General features: G+C 40.9%; 1 protein-coding gene and 1 long non-coding RNA gene across 5 annotated transcripts in view; one reads left to right on the top strand and one right to left on the bottom strand.

Moving 5' to 3' along the window:
* LOC120433783 overlaps nucleotides 1–13,500 on the top strand; it is a 62,973-nt gene extending 49,473 nt beyond the window's left edge. Inside the window, exon 3 of the long non-coding RNA XR_005608752.1 lies at nucleotides 13,431–13,500. This is a non-coding gene — a long non-coding RNA (uncharacterized LOC120433783). The remainder of the gene's footprint in view (nucleotides 1–13,430) is intronic.
* pde4ba (phosphodiesterase 4B, cAMP-specific a) overlaps nucleotides 1–24,637 on the bottom strand; it is a 160,729-nt gene that overhangs the window by 39,431 nt on the left and 96,661 nt on the right. For all 4 annotated transcript variants that reach the window (XM_039600670.1, XM_031758617.2, XM_039600672.1 and 1 more), the window contains 4 exons: nucleotides 22,048–22,242; nucleotides 19,794–19,830; nucleotides 19,466–19,536; nucleotides 16,673–16,725 (listed from right to left, as the gene is read on the bottom strand). In XM_039600670.1, the coding sequence (XP_039456604.1) occupies nucleotides 16,673–16,725; nucleotides 19,466–19,536; nucleotides 19,794–19,830; nucleotides 22,048–22,242 (356 nt within the window). The remainder of the gene's footprint in view (nucleotides 1–16,672; nucleotides 16,726–19,465; nucleotides 19,537–19,793; nucleotides 19,831–22,047; nucleotides 22,243–24,637) is intronic.

Raw genomic sequence — 24,637 nt, 5'->3', positions numbered from 1 at the left:
AATAAACACACCTGCTTTCAATCAAATGATAAACAATAAATGTGACTGTTTGGAGGAGGCATTCATCATTGGTTTGGGAGAATTTTTTGGTTTAGATCCAAAAAGTGATGCAAGCCTCGTCGCCATGTGTCACGCATACACATTTAAAATGCAAGAAAAGACACCTCATGTATCAGTTAGATGGGATTTTGCCCCTTGCTCAGGGACATCTGTTTATAAGAATTACATGAAAGATTTAATTTGAATCTACAGCAACCATTTTTTCAAGTCTGCACAGGTTACTCTGCATGCTCCTCTGTCAATGAAAACAGTTTAAAGGGAAAATGATGGTTCCCTGGTGGTAGCGTGTTGGCAGTCCACGGACAGCCTGTCTACCTGCAGAGCACAGTGCAGCCGGTCTGTGAGTTACTCTTCCTTGTGCTGTTGTTGGCCCATCAGCCAGCTGCAGACAGGAGTGAAGTTATAAAGTAAAAAGAGCTGAAGTAAATCCGAGTGCTAAAACCAATGAAATGTGTCCACTTCAGCCACTGTCACTACTTTTCATAGTGTGCATTTTTTTTTACAAATCCCACTCCTGATGAACTCTGCTGTTGCTCACTTCTCAGCTAATCAGCATTTGACTGATGTGCAGCCTCATTCACACTGAGCAACGTGCAGACTGCACAGGAACACGTTCACAGAGGTTTAAATCCCCTCTCTCTACGTAGTACCATAAATGAAGCATGAGGCTTCTTTCGTTTACTGAAAACAACTGATCCTGTGTCAGGTCTTTTCAGTGCAACTGGGACATTGTTTTTGGAAAGATGTGAGGCTTAGAAAAACAATGCAGCAATTCTTGAGTCACATGAACTTTGTCAGTGGATGATGTCTGTGCAGATGTCACATATTTTATTAGGATTTGAGAGACTCATTTTGCACAACGTATGTGATTCTTTTGCAAAATGATCAAACTTTCAATTTAAAGCTGTTGCAGGGATCCCTACCTGCTGAGTGTTGCAGCTGAATATTATTTTTGTTTGTTTGTTCTTGGGCCGTCTAAAAATAAATATCAAATAGAATTTAAGGCAAGTAAAATATCTTTATTATAGTGGCATCATTACAGAATCCACGAAACACTTTGACAGTATATTAAAAGGGAAAATATGTTATGTAACCCAAAACTCAAGTGGTCTCATTTTCATCAGAACGGAATGTAATTTAAATCTTATTTGTCACATTTAACCCTCCCACTTTATTTGTTCTGGGTTGAACAATAATAACAGCAAAGAGTTACAAAATAAAGAAACTTTATTTTTTCTTCTTACATAATATGTGTTTCAAACCATATAAACTATTATTGCTGTTTTTCTCCCACCAAAGGGAGGGAGTATGTAATCAGTTCAGTTTGTGTGTTTGTTAGCAGTCTAGATATTTTCAAGTACCACAGATTTAGTGGTAGAGGCCAATAACAGATAGGGTTGATTTCATTTTGGTGAAAATCAGGTCAAGGTTACACCAAATGTGAAAATCAAAAAAAGCTTACCGTATTTTCGGCACTATAAGGCGCACTTAAAATCCTTTAATTTTCTCAAAAATTGACAGTGTGCCTTATGTATGAATTCTGGTTGTGCTTACTGACCTCGAACCGATTTTATGTGCTACACGGCGCTCAAAAATCTGTCAAAAAATGTTTTAGCACAACTTTGGTAAGCTACGAAGCCGCACCGCTTGATGGATTGTCAGAGATTTACGGCTACCGTAGTCAGGAGCCTCGCAGAGTAATCTGGGTCCTAAACTCCGTCTGCTTCAGGTCCCAAAGTCAAACGAACACTGCAGCATCACTGAAAGTTAAAAACTGTCTAAATTCTTTCATCTTTAATAAAATTATCAGTTGCTGCTTTACCAGGTGTAACAATTAAATTTAACATCCAGGCATCCATGAAAACAGAATTTATTACATTTAACTGAGTTAGAAGTTAGCAGGAAGTTAGCTCGCTAGCTTCCACCTAAGCATGATATAGCATGTTCTGACTGAGAGATTCCTGAAACATTCAAACGTACAGCTCTGCTATCACTTCCAACATAAATGAAGACAGAAAACTAAACAGCAGTGACGATTTTAGGGTTACTGAATTTGGGCTAGCTGGTATATAATGATGTGCTACGTGATCGCTAGCGACACAGCTATGTTAGCATAGCATAAGCACAATGAAGCTGGAGGATGAACGCTAACTTTTTTCCACTCGATAAAAGTTAACGTGAGGGTTCCTGATGGTTAGGGACAAATGCAATCGCATGGCAGGATGCTGTAAACGGACCAAACTTCAGTCAGGAGAACAACTGAGATAATCCATCCACAATACGAGGTTAGTCATTAATATACTGCAACAACATGGGAATAGAGCAGCTGCCAGAGAATTCAACAATAATGAGTCAATGGTACGGAAGTGGAGGAAGCAAGAAGAATGAGCTGAGTAAAGTTTGACTTATCTGTTTTGTTTCAGTTAATGTGCCTTATAATCCGGTGCGCCTTATGGTCCAAAAAATACGGTATATGGTTTGCCTTTAAACTTCACAACATACTAGGCCTCGGAGACATGAGTACCCAGGCTGGGTAGGTATTTGACCTTGACCTTGATTGTTAGCACCCAAGGTTAACCTTGAAAGGAATGATGTGGAATAAGGAGGAATATTGATAGGGAAACAAACTGCCTCACTGTTGGAGCTGGTACTGACACAGGTCATCAACTGTAATAATCAGACTGAGCTGTTATTAAAAACTTCAGTGCGGCAAAATTACAATAAACTGCAATAACACCCTTAGCTCAATATAACAGGTATATAATGATGGTACCATTTTTGCAAGGAGGTAGCAGACGAGTTTACTGTATTGTTACTTCTTGCTTCTTCAAACGGACATTGCTGGGACATTTTCATTTTACTGTTTGCAAAGTCGGATCCGTTACGGCGTCAAAGAAAATCAAAGTCAATAAATATTTCTGAGTCCTGATTTCAGCCATGGCTAGCACTAAGAGCATTAGACACGATAAGCGTCAATAGAGACACATATTGTACACGCACACATACAAACATACTGCTAGACATTAAGAACTAGTTCACGGGTAAAATACACACATTCCAGAGTAGAGCAAACATCGCATGTCTGTATTTTTCTCAGAGAGGGAGAGAGAGACTGAGGGTTAACAGTGTTATCTGCCATAGCCAAGAACAGACTCTTCTCTCTATAATTCCTTCTCTCAATATAAAAAAGCAGTTTCTGTGACCAGCAGAAGCAGTTAAAAACCTGTTTAAATCTGTTTAAACTCGCTTTTGGTTAATTTTGTTTTGTTTTGGATTTTAATGTCTGTTTTCTGCCTCTGTAAAGCACTTTGTGATTTTTATCTTGAAAGGTGCTATATAAATAAAATTTTACTTACTTACTTTACTTTACTTACTTACCAGCAGAACACCTTGTACAACCCAACCCAACATGCACCACTTAACATTTAAGCTGTTTAAACTGGGGCTCTTAAGTGTTTACACAGGTACCAAAAAAATCACTGTTAATGTTTGCTTGGCCGCATCGTGCACATTTTGTACAATACTGCATGTGCTGATTTGTACGTCTGATGGGCAATTAGTCATAAAAGAGAACCCTGAGTGCACCTTTTTTCCTCATTCATTATTCAGTGTAATTTAACCGGTGATGTCATATCTGAACACTCATTATGCTGTTTGTGACGTTAATTGCTCTCTAAACAATGAAGCAATATTTGAGTACGCTTACTATGCAGAAGTGCTAATATGTACACCCTATTGAGAGTTAAATATGTTTTTCTTTGAGAGGTGAAACTTGCACAAGAAACTTTTTGACAAAGGCTGAATTGTATAAAGGTAAACTTAAGAACTACACAGTAAGTCCACAAAAAGAAGCACTAGAGACAGTAGCATGATTTCATTGTGACAAAGGAAGTAGGCCTAAAGCTAAAAAATACAACAGTGGTTTTCCCCTTTGACTAAAATAAAATAAATTTCCCTCAGCACAATTGTTAAAGTGCGACAGAAGTAACTTGATCAGAGTAACATAATCAGAATACTGATAAAAAAAAAAAAAAGAGGTTTATTAAGATGCTACTAGCACTGTAAGGCTAATGTAGTACTCGGACCTTTTTCTCTCCTAAACCATTTTCAGGGAGATGAATCGTTGCTTCGGACTGTTGTTTGTCCAAGTTACCAGTATAGTGAAGATTATTCAAACTAGTAACTTAGCAGCAGATTTTAGGGACTAGCTTACTTAGCTACCTCCCAGCTAGCTAAGCAGCTAGCTAGGTAGCAGGCTTTTTAAAAAGAGCTCCTGTGAGATTGCCTTATCTGAATTTAAACAAGCAACGTTCAACCCTAGCAGCAGTTTTCAGTGCTGCTTAGAAGCACCAAACCTAAAATATGCATGTCAAAAACCCCTGAAAGCAGTGCTACATGCTAATGCTTTTAGTGTGTTTGGCATATCGACTTAGGGCATTAAAACGGTGATAATCTGAAACAAACAAGCAATAAAAAAATCTCTCTTCAATATCAAAACTTGTTATGGAGACCCAGCCTTGAAGACTCACCTGTGAAACAGTTAGCAAAGCCCTGAATGAGCTGTGACTGGGGTAATGTGTTATAAGTGTTTTCATCCTGAGGACCGTGACGCAGGTCAGGCCCTGTCTGCTCTTTGTCTCATTGTCATGCCAAAGGAACTCATTTGTCCCCGCAGAAAGATGAATGAAGTGTTAAAGAAAAAGAGCTTGTGGGTGGTGTCTGAACACCTGGGGGTGAGCGTGTGTTTGTTTCCCTCTGTGTGTCTAAGGAAGTTGCTGTCGTCCTACGGGCCTGTTTCCTCATTAATGTCATAATCGTGACCGCTGTAGACTTCCTTCCACGGATAGAAAGTTGTCTGCGTAACAAACACACTTGATTCACAGTCACTCATATAATAGTCATACCTTTGTTTTGCATGCATTTACAGTTTCTATTATGTCATCTGTGCACATACATTCAAGCAGGCTTTCTGCACCTGTCAACTTTGATGCAATTCAAATGCATCCACTGAAGTCCTTATCCTGCCTCTCATTCGACACAGACATGGTGTGTGTGTGTGTGTGTGTGTGTGTGTGTGTGTGTGTGTGTGTGTGTGTGTGTGTGTGTGTGTGTGTGTGTGTGTGTGTGTGTGTGTTTGAGTGCTTTTACTATCAGAGCGTCTAAGAAGTTTGGGAACTCTGAGGTTGAAGATAACTTTATATAAACCTGACTAAAGTAGTTTAATTATGATTGGTGACTGGTTTAATTATGAGTGGTGTTGTGAAAACTGTATTAAAACCGTTTCCGTACAACTGTTAGTTACAGTTTCCCCTTGTTATTATCAGTGAAACTACTTATCAATACTATATTATTACTTTGTTATGCTGGAAAGTTGTTGCTTTTTTCTAAGTCATGCGAAGGGCTTAAAAAAATAATATCGATATGATTATGAATATAATTGAAAAACAGCACCCTATCTTTAGTGCATGAACCACAGGACTTGCAGAATGAATATGAGCCCTGATTTACATAATCTGTGTTGAACTTTAAAAGCTGTTGCAATCGTTCCTTCAGATATTGTTAGTGGCAGTTGCCTGCATGCTGGTGGAGATGTGCCGCAACACACACCAGCAAATACACATACCGCCTGCATAGGTCTTTTGCAAAGGGCCTTTCACGTAGTCAGTCAGACATGGATAAATAAAACATGCTCCTTCCTCCAAGTGCACACACCTCAAGAGCAGTTGCAGTAAATCAGAGGGGGAATTTATGCTTTAGATATCACTGGCTTTCCTGTTAGCTGTCTAAACTATTCCCGTCAGGGAAATCCAAAGCCATTCCCCATCACAGAAACTATGTCTCTAAATGTCTCCTTGCCCTGTCTAGGAATGAAACAACTCTGCCGGGACACATGAAGCGCTTAAACAATTAAAATTCCAATATTGTTGCTTCAGAGTTTGATACACAGCAGACCAGCCAGACTCTTGTATAACATTGTGTTTGGGTATGATTTGTTTTGGGAGCAGTTGGGAAGTAGTAAAGAGGGCAGGTGAAACAAGGGGCAAAAGTATAAACAGCCATTAGCCTCTATCAAGCAGGGAAATGCGACCGAGAATATGTGTTGCTCAATGCTTGGATACTTCTTGGAGAAAACACTGAAGAGTGAGGCAGAGGCTATGGGGGTAAAAGACGTCACTACCACAGCAACGGTCGGTGTTGTGGACGTGCGCAGCAGAGTGTGAGCTGAGAAACAGCTGATAGGCTGGTGGATACTGTATCTGCAGCATTTAGACATGCTTGCTCTGCCATAATATCCCTCAGTGAACTACATATCTGGACCGTGACACTTTTCCAGCATTACCGCACAAACCGCACTCTAGGCCTCAAGTCCTGCAGGGTTTAGATGTGTCCTTAACCCAACACAGCTGATTTAAATGGCTAAATGACCTCATCAACAGGTCTTGAAATTTTCCAGTCCTGGTGATGAACTCATCATTTGATTCAGGTGTGTTGACCCAGGGTGAGATCTAACACCTGTTGAAAACCAGCCCTTGATGCCTGGAGTTCCCCACCCCTGTCTTAGAGACTTATTTCATCGCCCGAAACTAGCAACTTTTTGATATATTTCAAAAAAGCCCCAGTATTAGAAGAGCAGCAGGCAATGTAGCCCAACACGTCCTAATCTGGCTAATATTTCTGGTAAACACAGGGTTTTGTATCATTTTTGCGTAGGTTCGTGAGATAAGCACACTTGTCACACTAGCAGATCTTCATTTCTGCTGTAGGCCTGCATCAGTGAGGAGGTCAAGACAGCTGCACTCGTTCCTACTGGAGACTCTAGTTTTAACTGGGCCTGTTAACATGACGACATATCGTAACGACCTATGTGTCTTTGTGTGTATAGTAAATGAAAAGTGCGCACAAAACAGTACTACTGCATACACAGCAGCTGCAAGAAGACGCAAATATATGCGCAAAACAAAAGTGATCACCATATGATGTCATGCATGTTTCTACCGACAACAGACTGACAGCGTGTAGTCCCTCCAGGGAAACGGCTCTTTAGATTGAAGTTACTGAAGGAAGGACCAGATAAAACCCTAATGACCTATATTTTTGTAAAGTATATCTTTGTTAACCAGTTTTTGACGCAGTTCTTCACAAAAAACTGCCTATACTGCAGAACCAGGTTCAAAGGTTTTCATGAAAAAGTGGCTCTTATACCAGGATACTTCTTTTGTCTAAAGTTTGTCTAGGCTGTGTTTTGGTCACATGCTACCACTCTAAACTAATATCAGCTGAGGTTTATGTGTGTGTGTGATTATTTGTGCCATGGTCACGAGTGTCTGTACATATCTGAGGAAGAAATGAAACATCTACGAGACATCCAAGCATGTTCCCATGTAAACAATCATCAGCACCATAATTACATTTGCCATCATCAATCAAAACTGTCATTTATGAATACGTACACAGACTATGCTTTTTTTTAGCTGAGAAAGCAACTCCACACATAAAAATATTCTTTTACTTAAAGTCTCCACTTTCATAGATAATTGTGTGTGATTTTTCTTCACATGTTGATCATCTTTTTAAATAGACATACAACACAAGCACAGCGAGTGGCGTGTCTGGCTGGTTTGCTATGGCTACATCGACTCCTGTTTGTTACTATAGCTGCAGTGGCCCAGTTTAAATTCCTTTAGATTCATTTTCACATGGATGTCAATACAAGTAATAAATAAGACAGTAATGACTGCTTGACTCATTTTGAAAGAATTCATTTTGTTTCTGTGTTGGATTTTTCTTTCTTGTCTCATATTTTCTCAGGGTCCTTCTTGCTTATTCTTCCTCCCTTTTCAAGACAACCCTTATCTCTCCTGTCCTCTCACCTCATCACTCCTCATTCATTCCTCCTCCTGTTCTGTCTCTCCTGTCCTCCTCTCTGTGACCTCCTCTGTGCATTCCCGCACACACCGGGCCACTGTCTGAATCAGGGAGTGCATGGCTGTTGAAAGCCTGTATTAAATAACATTTATAAAGAGACTGAAGTGGAAGTCCTACTTCAAGGCCCTTTGCTCTACTTTCTGCTGGCACACAGAGAGGCTTAAATAAATAATTTCATGTATGTTTCTGTTAGTCTTCATGATTGGTAGTTTCTGTTTGCCAGTATAAAAAGGACTTTGATAGCACTTTTTGGATTGACCAATACTCAGAACACCAACGTCATTGTTCCCAGTTTTACTGTTTTGGATTGCCATAGACTGAGGAGTGTTGACGTTTAAGGTGTTGGAGTCCCTTTCGTCATCATCCAGGTGACTTCTTCAGTCTCAGCTGACTCCAGGGTCCCCAACATTATACAATACAATACAAACTTTATTTATAGAGCACATTTAAAAACCAGCGGTATACCAAAGTGCTTAACATAAAAGACAGAAAAGTAACATGAGTATTATAAGGCCTCAGCAAAGTATCAAATATACTCACAGGTCATTGCCACTAATACACAGGGGTAGTATGAAATGCATATCAAGTAAAAACATAGTAAAAGCACAAGCCATAAAAAATATGTATAAAGAAAAATAGAGTAAGTCTAAGAGTCAGGTACGAGCATTAACAAGCAGGAACAGCGAGGACCTATTGGAGAGGTATGATTTAAACCAATCAAGGGCAACACCTTTAATGCCTACAGTATGCTCAAGCCTCGCTAATAAGATGTTGTGATCTACCATATCCAAGGCTGAGGATAAATCCAAAAAAACTAGGACCGCAGAGGGTCCAGTATCAGCAATTAGAAGAAGATCGTTGAGGACTCTAAGCAGCGGTGTTTCGGTGCTATGATGTGGTTTGAAGGCAGACTGGAATTTATCATTAATGTCATTCTCATCCAGGTACGCCTGGAGTTGTAGAAGAACTATCTTCTCGAGGATTTTGGAGAAATGTATAAACTGTACATTTGTACAATGACTGAAACTAGCACCACTGAATGAACAGTGTGCTATGAGGTCAGTTCCTTCATCATTAATATGGAAATTGTCATGACCATTGATCAACAACCACTGATCAATGGCCATGAGCACCATTCACAGAGAGTTGGGGAATGGCTGCAATCACAGCATTGTGAGATGGTGACAGATGTACCCTTAGGCCCCCTCCTCCATTCAGAGATGGTCTTTCCCTTTTCATGTAAATGGCCTCCTTCGCCAGAGGTTGTTTGGTTTCCCCGATGTATAAATCATGCCTGGTACTTAACAGCGTACACTATGTTACTCTGTTTGTGTCGGGGGACCCGATCCTTGGGGTGGACCAGTTTTTGGTGCAGCATGTTTTGGGGTTTAAAAGCCACAGAGACCCGGTGTTTAGAAAAAATGCGTCTCAACTGTTACGATACTCCTGACACATACGGGATCACTACGGGTTTTCGCTTAGGCAGCAGTTGTCCTTCTCTCCTGGATCGGCTGGAGCTTTCTTTAGGTGCCTTCCAGGTGTATAAGGTTGGGGAAACCTGCAGTCAGCTGAGACTGAAGAAGTCACTGGGATGACAAAATGTTTCTCCCACTGAAAATACTACATCCAGATGAACAGAATCAACCTTTCGGGACTTTTAAGCTTGGCAGAAATTTGCAGCTGCCCACATGGACGAGCCAGATGCCTCCTGGAGAAAGGTTTTATGGTCAGATGAGACAAAGATTGAGCCACAATGACAAGGTGTGCTTGGAGTAGTAAAACTAAGGCTTTGAAATCTAAGAAAACTTTCAAGCACGGTGGTGGTAGCACCATGCCCTGGTATGTTTTGCTGTCAGTGTTACTGCTACATTATACAAAGTCAATGGAAGAATGAAGTAGGCTGACCTCCAAAAACTTCAATTACACCTCAAATCAACAGCTAGATGGTTGAAAATTGGACTCAACTGGGTAAACCAAGCAGGCAGTGATCCCAAACACATAAAAACTGAATTTAGGAGGGATAAAGCAGGGTAACATTACGATTCTGGAATTGTCTTTCCAAAGCACTAAACTCAACCCTATTGAAAATGTGTTGACTTTGCCAGGAACTCTACCAATTCTACCAAGTCTGCCAGTATTGTTGACTGTCAGCAAGAACTAGACACTTTTGGTAAGGGTAATTATACCAAATGTTTATGGGGCTATATGTATATATTTGACCATAATTTTGAACCTGTGCAGTTCAGAGAAAATCCAAAATAAATTCAAACTTGTGAATACTTTTCTCTTTTTTAAGTTGCTAAAGGTACATGCTGTACAATCATTCCAGCTTGGAAAAAGAACAGTTCAAAGAAACATTAAAAGCAATGCCAGTCATGCCCATGATGGTGTATTTAAACTTCTGATTGCAACTGTAAAAATCCACAATAATTATCCGTTCTATGGCTGATTGTATTTACAAACATGTACGATCTGGCACATTTAAAGGTTTTAAATCTGAGCAGCAAATGAAATTATGTAAACCTTTCAGGAGTGCTTGTCTCCATTATGAATCCTGTGTACAAACAAAGCTTTGATGACCAAATATAGCAGCAGCACTATCTTGATCCACCATTGTGTTTTTATAACAAGCTTTTCCTTAAGACACAGCTAAGAATTTCCTGGTTATAAACAAAGAGAAAGTTCTCCAAATATGGACAGTGCCATACACAACAAATATGTGTGCACTCGTTTCTGTTTGCAAAATTGTTGTTTGCTCTTTTCCCCCCATCCTGATCTGTGCCACGCAAGCACTGTTCGCTATCGTCAACTCATACTTGGTGTACAAAGTTCACCAAACAGCTGTTTTTGGGAAAAAGTCATGGGAGGCCCCTGTCCGCTTTATAAGAAAGCACTTACACAATGGAAAAGCACATTACGATTTAAAAGTCATCTCAGTGACACCTTTCCACACTGCTAATCGACCAAACTGAGACACAAGCGGTGTGTATGCGACTAAGGTCTGGAGAGTTCAAGAGCCCTTTGCCTCACATATATCCTGTATGACAGCATTTCATCACAGAGGTCGGCTTGACGAGGAAATCGGGTCATGCCTCCGTGAGGTTCTCACAGCTAAGTGCGTTACTAATGGGATATAATATTTCCTGACTCTGTTATGACACCATAACACAAGACAGCTGCTTTGGGTCAGTCGCTCGCTATTATTTGGAATTTCTCAGCACATGTGAATGCGGATCTCAAACAACCCATTCGTGACTGTGACGTGATAATGGCTCTGTGAAAACAATGAGTTTTCGTCAGTGTGCTCAATAACTGTAACACCGAAAGACACCGATACCTTAAGAGCGGACTGTAGCACAGCTTTTAAACTCTGTGTGCATAACAACTGATTTGCAGCTTGAATTTTACAACATCTTTCAGTGTATTCACTTCATCTTCTTTTTCAAGTGAGAATGGGGACATTCAATTATTTTTAACCAAGCTGCATAACATATCTGATGCACCTGTGTGAGAATAGCCCAGGTATTTGTGAGTTGACGTCACGCGTCCTGCTACCTACGTAGCAGCATCTTTACTTTCCAGAACTGAAAATACATCTGAGCAGACTATCTGCAGTGATCTGTTATACTTGAGTTCTGGTAAATTCACATTATTTTCTCTTTTCACCTAGTCGTCCGACTTATTGCATAAATCACTTAACAGTTATCTAGAAACTGATCTAATCTGTCTCCAGTAGTTCATCTACGGCATGTTCGTCTTTATTCCGTGAGAAAAAAGCGCACCGTACTTTTCCTAACTGTTGGGTACTGTGTGACGACAAAGGCAGTAGCCACACCTGACACAACACAAGTGTGCTTTTGAACTGTAACACTTTAGACCACAGGGTGTGGATGAACACGATAACAGAAATCTGTGGACATTTCCACTTACTGCTGAATAGAAAAGTGATGGAGAGGGACCAATGCACGAGGACTGGGCGACATGGCCTAAAATCCATATTGCGGTACACTTTGAAGCATGTGTGTGTGTACCAGATACATTGCAGAAGAATACACACACGTATAAAATGCCATTTTAGGAACATTTATTGTGCAAAACCTTTTTTTTTTTTTATTACACTTTGGGCATTTTAGTTCGGCTACAATGTTTGCAGCCAGGTACCTCATAACATGGATCGAGTGTCTTAATCATATTCTTAAAGCCGCTTTTCTCCACTGTAAGAAACGGCACCATCTCCTTACACAAGTACACGGTAATGGCATTTGTGATACCCACTGCTGATTCGTTTTCTCATACGGAGTGCCTTTGGAAAAGGCTCGGATAATATCAGTCTGCTGGTGTGTAGGACCACTTTTTCTTCTTTCCAGTTGACTACCTCAGCGTTTGTGGAAGGCGCAGTTTTTGGCTTTCCTCATATTCCAAAATGTGCTTCGTTTTAAGGTGATAAAACAAATTACTTGTATTCCCTCTCTTTGCTATTATTGTCGCATAATTTGCAAATGATATTTTTCTGCTCAATATCCGACTGCTTAAGCCCAAACCAGGTCCATATGACCGACGTCGCACCTCCTCCTCCTCCCCACCTGTAAGCTCCATGCTTGCAGCTGCTGCCATGCTTTTGACCAAAACAGGCACAGCTTGATGACATCATCAAAATGCGCTATCGCGGTAGGACGGTATAGTCAAAATCTCTACCGTTGGCTGAATTCATATCGCTTCTACCATATACTGTTTATACTGCCCACCCCTACGATGCACCATTGGTCGCAGGTGCATAACAATCCCTCACCACACACTGGTACCAATGAACCTGCAGCCTTTCTCCACATCCACCTTTTGTCAGATTCACATTTGAAACGTACAAATAAAAAAAAACAACCAAGAGTATCATCCAGCAGTTGTCTGTGGCATTACGTTTCAATGCAGACTGCAGATTTCAGTTTCAGCACCAAACTGTCTCCTTTAGCAACATGCTGTAGCTTAAGTTGCTTTGGAGGCAAAAAACCAGAGTGATATTTCTTTCAGCTATCTGCTCTCATAGGATTTCTACGTTGACGATATTTACAACATTAATGGCAGCACTGATGATACGAAACTTTAAATCCTCCAGTTTAAGCAGACGGCAAAACCTATGAAACTCAATGAGAGCCAGTGATTGTTGAGGTTCTCATTTATTAACCACTTTATTCTAATGCATAGTCTAATATGATCTCTATATATTTGTAGATTAGAAATCTATTAGAAAATTACTAGGTCATTGAGGTTACTGTTACTTTTTTGAAGATGATTTTCTGATTTTTTTCATTTGCCTTTCGTGTTATTGTTAGCAGAGAACACGTTTTATTAAAATTGAGGGCAACTGTTAACATTTGTTTGACTTCTTTCAGGAATTCTATTCAAACCATGTTGCTTCTTCTATTTTTAATATTATTTTTCTCTTTTAGAGATTCAACTCATGTCCTTAGAGAAGGTGAAATGGATTCGGCACCTGAGAGCGACGCGCTTTGCGCTACTGTAGGTATTTACGTATTATATCATTGTGTCAGCATGTGCATGTTTGTGCAGTGTGTGGGCACAGACAATAGGCCTTTGTCTCTTCGTATCCTATTTTTCTCCAGTGGGCTGACACACACACACAACCCACACACACACACGCGCGCACACACACACACACACGCGCACACACACCTTATCTGCGCACAGTTCCTCCTGGCTTCCGTCAAGTTACAGGAGTTTAGAGACAGCAAAACAGGAACAATCTGATCTTCGCTTCCTGCCTCACGTTTCCTGCCCCCTCAACCCCCCCACACCTCCTCAGAATAATGGCAATGAATAAAAGAGCGAAAAGATGGTGATGGTGGGAGAGCGACATGCGGTTGCATGTGCATATGTGAATACAGGTAGTGTGAAGTGAGGACGTGGCCCAGAGAGTCATGAGAAAACGGTGGGACTGAATTCAGAAGTGATTCTGCGGTGGGCAGGTGATGACTTATAAGATGTTTACTACACAAAGTGACGACACTGGAATACTTGATTAAAAGTTTTAAAGTGCGTTGATGCATTTGAAAGGTTTCCTTACTTATCTTAACTAACTTATCTTATGATCGCTCGATTGAAAACGTGAAAGTTTCCCACACTACTGACATAATTTTACAGCTATGAGCAAAATGAAGTCACGTAGTTTGGTAATTAGAAGGTTAACCATCGACAGCCGATAAGCTTTTGCAGTAACAAACAGACTGCAGTGAGTTATTTGGTCAATAGCAGCTCAGCGCATCTGCAGCAGTGCTGGCGGCATGACTGGGGAGGACTTTGGAATGCATGGGTCAAGTCAGACTTTGGGAATTACCCCTCATGGGTCTCTTTGGAACTAAAACGAGGTCATTCATCAGCCCATGAGGCTAACTTAAAAGCATGATCTCACGTGAAAGATTGCAAAGCAAATGGAAATGTGTCGAGGATGTTCAAAAGCCTACAGCGCTGTTGTGTCAAGTTCATTCAAACACTTCTGCTCCTCACGAAAACTCCTCTCCTGCTTTGTACATTAAACCATCAAAGACATGCTTTTTCATAACTTTTACTGTTTCTCTGAGCATCTGCGTATGGTTGTAATTATGCAAACAGATTAATGATGCAATTTAAAGAAGGTTGTTTATGCTTGAATTTGTTGTGCAGCCAGTTAAGGTGGCCCAGCGTATTCCCGTTTGTGCCATTTGTGGAGAATAGCAAAGAGACATGCATGTGGGCCGCAAGTGTAAATAATTGTTTCCATAAATTGGAGGATTAAACTGTCAACTCGACTCAGTAATTCTTAAACTTTGTGACTCGCAAATGACTGAACTTGAACGTAATACGCACCAGTAATTTTGCGACACCCATACAAAGAAAGGTCACAATGCACGTTATGGAGCTCGCTTATGACACACACGCACACAAACACACATACACACACACACACATACACACACACACACACACACACACTAACTTAGAGCACCTGATGAACTGCGGTTCCGAAGAAGGAAGTGAAAACTCAGTCCATCTGCTTTGACAGGAAGTCAACAGAAGCCACATACAGGCTTGCTGACGTCAATCAGAGCCACAGGAACACCTCCCTACAGCGCACACACACACACTCATAAACACACACGCCAACATTACTCACAATACTTGATGATTATATGTTATAATGTGAGCATCTTATCAATCCGCATCCATTGCAACATTGTACAGAGTTTGGATACAATTGCATGAAACGCTCACTAACACATGTCGCTGAGTTAACTGCTGCTCATGCACTGTGCACACAGCGGCGCACACACACACATGCATGCAGACAGACATTGTATAAACAGCATAATGCGTTACTTCCCTTTCAACGACATGAAGTCATATATTTGAGCAATAACACAAACAGAGCAGTAAGGACTAATTCGACAAGAATGTGCTGAATTATGACTTATTTGGACTCAAAAACGTAAGAAGATTAGAAGCTGTCTGATCCTCCCGAAGTGCTCTATATGGAACGTGCCCCAAACAAAGGAGACTAAAGAAACTGTGCGAGGCTTCATTTTCACTAGGTTAACCGTGATACCTTATCTGGCCTGAATGGGTTTCATGTCAAACATCTTGGTTATTTGATGGTTAACTGCCTCGCCATTCTCAGTTTCACTGTTGCTCATCTCGGTCTCTCTTTATACAACAACACATTGTCTGGGACTGTTTTTAATGCTCTTTGTAGACAGTGTGGGAACATCTGCCTACAGATGCGAGGTCTCATGGTTCACTCTTTTAATAAAAGAATGAAAGACAAATGTCGATGCATCTTAAAATGAATATTTCGGGGCAAACATCATATTTAGCGCACATTCAGTTATCGCCTATAGCGTGACATATAACTGTGTGTGCAAAGACTGCATTTCCTTTTAATGTCGTGCAGCTCCTGTCTGGTTTAGCTGGTTGCTGTGACATGACGGCTTTAAAACTACACTTGAAGGAGACCTGCGCACATGTGCGATTTGCAAAAATGCTTTTAAAAAGTGTACGCATTTAACCGTAACTACTGTTACTGTACTGTTCGCGCCTCTGTGAAGCGAATGACCTCGGCTGAGCAACAAATCTTAGCACTACACAGAGGACTGAAAGCACTTTTGACTTTGCAAAGACACACATAAAGTTATCTGCGCCCGTACACGTACTCACACACTGCCTCTTACTGGCCTGGACATGTACGAGTACAGTACAGAAAGTCACACGGCTGCTTAAAATCAAGCACGATGAAAGATGAAAAGGGAGGTCTGCTGTTTTCTTTAAAGCGAGCTGGTTTAATAGGACAAACTGTGTGTGCAAGTGTGAGTGTATGTCTCAACCGACACTCTAATTGCGATTGAACAAAGTTAATGAGCTTGATGACAAAATAGTCCGGGCTACAACGCTGGAGATGGAGACAGATGGTGGGGGGAAAAAAAGAAAGAAAAAAGAAAATGTAAGTGGTCACGTAGGCGAGTTCACGAGACAAGGAGAAGACAAAAGATAGAGCGAGGAAGGGAGGGAGGAGGAGACGGTGATGAAAACAAGGAGAATAGAGAGGTTGAATGTGTGAGGCAGATATAAAACAAGATAACTTTGTATCTGGTAGCTTGGCACAGGTCAAACATGTAGGGGGACATTTCTCTGAGCTGCTCACCTGGGAGACAAACTCTGGTGACTGGAGGCTGAGTAGTTGCTGCAGGAGACCGCCTGGAAGGATGAAAACAACACAGAAAGGGGAAAAGAAAGATGCTGTAAAACAAAGACTAACCCAGATATATATTTACATATAAACACTAACAAATCTTAGTTGAGAATTTAAAAACCAAACACACAAAAAACCCACACTAACTAAATGAACAGATTTTAGAGGCTCTGGCTATAATATATAGATATGTGGACGTTGCACGGACTCCTGGCAGTCCTGTGGAAAAACTAAGTGCCCCATGATTCATCAGCTGTACACCACCTTTTGTTGAGATAACTTGAAGTAACTGCTTTCTGTATGACTGTGAGTCTCACACATTGTTGTGTAGGAATTTTGGCCCACTCTTCTTTACAGCGCTGCTTTAACTCATTGCTGTTTGTGGGATTGGTTTATTCACAGCTCTGTTAAGGTCCTGTCACAGCATTTAAACAGGTCGAGGTCTGGACTCGGACTGGACCAAGGCAACACCTTGATTCTTTTCTTTTTGCAGCCACTCTGTTGCAGAGTCGCTGCTATGCTTGAGAGAGCCCTCCACAGACCTGCTTGACAGTAGGTATGATGCTAATATGCTGTGTTTGGTTTTCTCCACAGTAGCCGAATATCTTCACTTCGGTTTCGTCTGTCCAGAAGTCTTGCAGTTTGCTCAGATGCAGCTTTGCAAGCCTAAACTGTGTTGCCATATTTTTGTTTCAGAGAGAAGAGGATTTCTCCTGGCAACCCTTCCAATCTACTCATACTTGTTCAGTCTTTTTCTAATTATACTTTCATGAACTTAAAACATTTAAAATGCTAACTGAAGCTAGCTCTTGGGTTTCTGCAATTCCACTGAGCATTGCAGTCTGACTTTGGGGTGAATTTGCTGGGTGTGCATCCACACCTGGGAAACACACACCTGAATGCTCCAGACCAGCAAACTGCTAAAACTTCTGCTCTTATAGAGGTGCTCACATTTGCTGCTGATTGGTTAATCAAGTGCATTTTGTTAGCAGCTCCTTCTTAAAACCGATGGATATGGTAAAAGTTTTTGAAGCATTTAGCTGAGTGTTTACATGTTGCATTTCCTGGTTGAACTGTGTGAATCTGTTTCAAGAGTCAAGGCAGGGGTTGCAGAGTATAAATAGACTGAATACTTTTAGGTGGAGCTGGTCAGTGTTCTGCAACATGTTGCTAAACACATCGATTTTAACCTCTTGAGAGTCCATGTCCTCATATGGGGACATTACCATTTCCTTGTTGCTCTTTGCTCAACTGTGTGAATCTGTATGAAAAAGTCAAGGAAAGGGGCTTCACAGTATAAACAGACTAAATGTTGGTATTTGGCAGTGGCCAGTGGGCTGAAACACGTTAAAGACATTAATTTTAACCTCCTGAGGCCCCGTGTCCTCATATGGGGATGTTGCATTTTGGCTTTTCTGCTCATTATTCTCTATTCAGCTAAATATTTTATACTTTTTTTGTTTTGTTTTATGCTGTCCAATTAACCCACTGTTAACCCACTGTCCCTATTTTTTTTTTTAGTTTAACTGGGCTTGATTAGCATAAAAATAATCTCAAATACCATAAACATGTGTCCCAAATAAGAACTCGGGTTAAGTGAAAACTGTGCATGTGTGCTCGAATGGCGAGCTCCGGCTTATGTGTATATTTAATTCAGTATACATGAACGATCCACGTTTGTGCGCCGTGTGTGCTTCTCAGTCTTTGCCCTTGTCTGTGTGGAGCTATCAGAGCTAAATGTAGGTCAGACGGGCTTCAGGTAGTCAATACAGAAAACTGAGCGTTAATTCAGCCTGAGGCAGAGCAGAATGCTTTTAGTGTCTTTAAAAACACATATTCATACATAAGCCTTCACAGTGAAGAACAGAAAGAAAGGTGGCCTACATACATATTTCTAGTACATCTAAATCTGCAGTCACACTCCACTGGGAGAGATGATGCTCAGTGTGCTGCTGCAGCTTAAAGCAACCCTGTTGATTCTATTAGACTCGGAAAAACGGAACACTTACTTGTGGAACTATAGACGACACGTATATTGTTGAAAAAAAAAAGTTAGCCTTTCAAAAGAGAGAGACGCAAAGAAACTAAATAACGACACATTTTCTTTTTTTTGGCCATCTGAAGAGAGATTGTTACTAGTCTCCTGCATTATCGTATGCCAAACGCATACATGCTGCAGCGGCCTCTGAAGTGGTGCACGGTGAATGCCAATGAGTCACTTCATGCGTGTGTAGCTGCAGGAGTGTTTTTCTGTTTGTGCTTCATGACAACAGAGGAATTCCTTATAGAGCATTTGAACCGTGCCATGCACAACAGAAAACTATTCCTACTGTTCTGGAAACCAGAGCAGAGAAAATTAAAGATTCCTTTGGCTGTAGCATCGTGTTGAGTTAACTTTTCAAATCTAGCTTGTGTTCATTTATGTCTGTCTGAGGTATGTAGGGTCTTCCATGGACTGGTTTAACTGTTCAGCTGCACTGATGTCAAACGTCCCGCTTCAGTACCACTGCAAGACAATGGCTCCCCCTTGTGACAAACTGGTGGAACTGCAGACTGTAAGCGTTGCTCTGATTAAATTCTTTCACTTCCTAAAATCTAATATTATTTTGGGAAAAAAGCATTTACACTCACCACAAAATATGAACCCTGAGAATTTTTATGTAGATTTCAGTTTGATTGATGTTTATGCATGAATTACGCCAACTCATTATTTAAAATATGCTAGAAGCCACTAGAGGTACTTACTTGCTGGAGGCACACTGGACATTGGTCAGTACAGTGAAGTTATTCCTTACACTTCGAAGGCTTGCAAGAACCTGAACAAGTAGAGAGAGAGAATCAGTAGCATTCTTTGCACTTTTACTTATTTACTTGCAATTTAAACATTAGGAGGAATGAGCTAGTCCGTTACAACTGAGCGCTTTTTACACTGCATGCACATACAAGTCTGCATTTTAGATTTCAGTTTTGCAACTACTTACATTGGTATTTATTGAAATATTTACTTAAAATAGGTTTAGCTTGAACATAAAAACATAAATGCCTTCATACAAATAGATAACGGGATATTTACCTGAGCAAAAGGTGTTACGATCAGGTCATCACCATGTCTAAACACAAATAAGAAACAAACCATCGTCAGCAAAATGCTTGGATACAAAATATATCAAGAAAAAGAGAGAAATGTTAAGAAAGAGCAATAAGAAATGATTAGCATGACCCAAGCAGCTCTGTTGCAAGAACCTAAAAAATGGGAAGGAAAGTACCGTGGGAGAACGTGTACCTGGGTCAAGGAGGCCTCGATATTGAGATTAACCTATTTTTGTTCAGCTGAGGTGGGGAAAGAAAGCGACTCGTCTGTGGGTCCAAAAATATTGTCATAATGTGGTCAGTGAGGAGCTCCTTATATAGTTAGGTCCATATGTGTTTTGGATAAAGGCACAACCTTTGTAACGTTTCCTCTGTACCCCACCCATTTTAAAGTGCAGACTTTTAGCTTTAATACAAGAAGTTGAACAAACACATGGCACAACCTGCTTAGGAATTACAGCCTATTACTGAGCCTACAGACTCAGAAGTAACTGGACAATTGTCTAAGTTGTCTAGAATTTGTTTCTGGCAGCTGTTCACTGAAACCCTTGATATGAGGTAAAATATGAAATCAGTGCAGTGAAGGCTGAAAAAACTGAATAAACCCATTGTAGGAAAAGAGATTCCAGGACTGACAAAATTAACTGTTCTTATAAGGAAGGCATGCACCAGGCAGCTCAAAAGATTCCTCTGTAGGCCAGGAGGATGAGAAAAAAAGAGTCAAAGTTCACAGAGAAACCGTGAAGATGCCAACTACAGACAACATTCAAGACCAGGAAGAGAACATCTAAGAGAGATGTTTCTAGAAAACACTTTGGATTGATGAAGCCAAGCTTAATATTACATTATTTTCAGGAAATGTTGTCAATATTCTTGCAGTAATTTCATTGTGATTGTAACTACTTACGGTGAACACTCAATGGCCACCTGTTCAACTGCTCATTAACATAAATACCCAGTCAGCCTGTCTATCATGTTGGTGCCTGACTGAATGGTCTGAGTATTTGAGAAGCTGTTGATGTACTGGGATTTTTCCCACACAAACATCTCTTGGGTTTACAGAGAATGTTCTGGAATAAATGGAAAAAAATCCAGCGAGCGGCAGTTCTCTGGGCAAAAATGCCCCGTCGATGCCAGAGGTCAGAGGAGAATGGACAGACTGCTTCGAAGAGACAGGATGGTAACAGTAACTAAAAAAACAATTGCTACACCCAAAATATGAGGAAGAGCATCTCTGAACGCTGCAGGAGATGAGCTACGGCAGCAGAAGACCACAGCAGGTGCCACTCCTGTCGGCTGAGAACAGGTTGAACAAACCTACCAAAATCTGACAACAGACGATGGGAAAAATGGTGCCTGATCTAATGAGTCTTGATTTCTGCTGCCACATTTAGATGGCAGGCTCAGAATTTGTCCTTTCTCCTGCTGCTGATGAAATGGTGTGGGGCATAGAGCATCATTTAAACACCACACCCTACTTGAGTAGTTCATCCCTTTACCATCCATCATAGGTCAGATCATCTCAAACTGATTACTTGAACATGACAATAACTTCACAGTCTCCTGACTTCAATCTAATACAGCACCTTTGGAACGTGCCGGAACGGGAGAGTCGCATCACGGATGTGCAGCTGACAGATCTGCAGTAGGCGTGTGATGCTATAATGTCCATATGGACCAAAATCTCAGAGGAATGTTTGCAGCACCTTGTTGAATCTGAGTAACAGAACCTGGTAATAGCAAAGTGTAGCTAATAAAGTAACTATGGAGTGTATTCAGTCAGTCAGTTGATGTCCACTGAGCTACATGCACAGTATGAAACATACTGCATGTATTAGTTAAATAATATGTTTAATGTACTAAGGTCAAGCATATTGAAACATCTTCATTTACTGGAAGTACAGATTACGAAAAACATTTCCTCACATGTAATTACAAAGTGATGATTGTGCTAAGTTGACTCCTCCGATCTATGACACATGCAAAGCAGTCAGCACAGTGAGAATTATTTTAGAGAAGAGAGCAGTAGTGTTTGTGGTAGAGGCCAGATATGCAAAACCTGGAATACATGAACACAAACCAGGACTGACGGCTTCTAACAACCTGCGGCATTTTGCACTGTTAAAAAGCTGCAGAATCAAGTTCACGTGAGTTGAATGCACCACAGCACCTGATCCTAAAAAAACAAAAAACATACTGAACTAATTTCAAACTAATTGCAATTTATTCCTACTCACAGTTCAGAGGCGATGGAGGAGTTTCGTGACATGGACTTGGGGGACAGTTCATAGTCGCTGTCTGAGCGATAGAGGAAGGACTCTCGGCGCTGGTTGTGTCCTGGGAAGTTGGTGTGGAGGACCAGACCGGAGCCAGGGGAGGCCTGAGGGTCCAAGGGGCTGCAGCTAGAAGAGGGGCCATTCTCCACATCGAAGCTGAAAACATAAACACACAGTTAAAAAGTGAATTCTTCGTTGTTTCATTGCTGAGAATATAGGGGCTAGCTTTAAGGTTCAAAGCAACAAAAGATTCCACCAGCATCTTTTGCTTCTCGCTTTCCTCTAATTTCATCGCATTCTCTCTTTGATTTCCTTTTGTTTTCACTATCAGGCAGCTTGACCTTGATCTAATTTTAATGGTGGAGCGTGAAAAAAAGGGCAAGAGGAATTCTTCCACATGTCAACATCCTATGAACAGATAGCACTCCCACATAATTATGTCAAAACACACACACACACATCGGGTATTCATATCTTATTGACATAATCCTTTCCCTAGCTCGTTACCCTAAACCTAACCATGAAAAATGAATTCCTAACCCGAACCCTAACCTAATTGTAACCCCTGTTCCCACCGTTCAAACTTGTGGGGGCCGGGATTTTGGTCCCCATAAGGGCCATTGGTCCCCACAAAGATATGAATACATGCTCACACACACACACACACACACACACACACACACACACACACACACACACACACACACACACAAATAAATCACAAGACAAGAAGGGGCAGAGTGACACACACCGCGGCGCGCTGTGTTCCTTCACTGATGACAGTTAGTGAGAATGAGGCTGCTAAATTCATGGAAAGAAGAACGTGGAGGAATGGAGGAAGGGGAGGTTGACCTCCTTACGACACCCACTGAGAAGGAGGACCTTGAGACTCTAGAGACTGTAGTGTCACACAGAGGTTCTTTGGGGGTTTTCTGGCTGTGGTTTATCCTCCCAGACATTTTTCCAAAGAAACAATCTGCGTGTGACATTTACTTTCTTGTATTTTCCTCTGCACTTTACGCTTGTCAGCTTCTTTTCTTTTCCGTCTTTATAGTAAACACACACCTGCAGGAAGTGTGCCGGCGGTTGCACTACAAACTCAAACAGGCCGTAAAGAATAATATTAACTAAAATTAGTTTATTGGATTTCCTATATTAAGATTTTTCCCCTGTATCTCTTCTCCAAAGCGGCCCCTCTTCTTTTTATCATAAGAAAACCTCAAAGTGGTAAGTGACTAAGTGAACAAAAGGCACCGAAACAGACTATCTGTAAAGCATTTGGGAATGAATGAGGAGGCGTTCCAGGTTTTTTTTTTCTCCCTTTCTTTCTTCTTCTTCCTATCCCCAGGGAAAGTCAGATGCAAAAAGGCAAATAATGGCCATCTGGGTCCAGACCCAAAATGAGAACACATGTGACATGTAAGCAAAAAGCTCTGCGATGAAAATAAAAAGCACCGGCAATTTGGTGCAGCATGAGGAAGTTTGTATGGTTGCAGTTTTTCAAGCTGATACAAGAGTATTAAGAAAAACAGGAAGCAAATGAGACAATAAAAACCTCAAAGAGCACGAGCTTCGTCTAACTACATCACGATCACGGGCAAACACAAACAAGCCGCAGCATACACTTTCTACTTCTCGGCTCCTCCCATCGATGGACCGTCGACTTTATGTCACGGGCAGTTCAAAGAGTCACAGACATGCAGAGACGCAGGAGCAGCTGCTATGAGGGTGGCAGGCCAAAATTTAGTATTACATATCAATGTAAGCGGTGTTTATGTTAAAGTTGTTCAAAAATGAACTCATTCTAAAATGATTGTAAGATTAAAAAATGACAATTTCATGATAATTAGAAGGATGCGACTGATTAAATGCACATATGTGGGGACATTAAACAGCTTAAACACATGCATCTGCTCATTCAAAGCATTCAAAGCTACGACAGAGTGTATAACAAGCTGCTACGGAGATACAGGAGCAATAATAGTTTACATAAAATCCCATAATTCCACTGGTACTGGGAACATAGTGGCGTAATGTTAGAGGTGAGAGGGAAATGGTACAAAAGTACACAGTAACACCAAAAAGTACGTAACTCTGTGGTGCGAGCCGTTTTCTTGTTTATGTTGACATGCACCTGTACCCATGTGGTGTGGATGTTTGGGATTTATCTCATAATATTTAATAAGCTCATTTGTTGTAGGCAACAAAATCTAAATCTGTCATATAACACGCTGTCAGGTAAATGTAGGGAAAGCAAAAGTTGGAGTGGAGTAGAGGTACAAAACCTCTAGAGTGGAAAATGTGGACTTAATTTGAGAACACTTAAACCTCATGTTGAGTCATATCCCATCAGAGGGATGTTATGCTAATGTGAGTCATGGAAGAAGGTGTTGTGGCGGTACCGTTACACAATAGGAAAACAGTCAACAAGCAGTCATGACAAAGGCATGACAGCCTTTGTCTTTTGTTAGCAATACCACACGATTAGATGTCCCAAAAGCGATTTAAAGTCTATAGACAGTATATTATGGTTGGAGCTGTGGAAAAGTTC

This window comes from Oreochromis aureus, linkage group 17, assembly GCF_013358895.1.
Source record: "Oreochromis aureus strain Israel breed Guangdong linkage group 17, ZZ_aureus, whole genome shotgun sequence".
Classification (NCBI taxonomy): Eukaryota; Metazoa; Chordata; class Actinopteri; order Cichliformes; family Cichlidae; genus Oreochromis; species Oreochromis aureus.
Note: the sequence above shows the minus strand (reverse complement) of the source record. Positions and strands in the feature narration are given on the sequence as shown.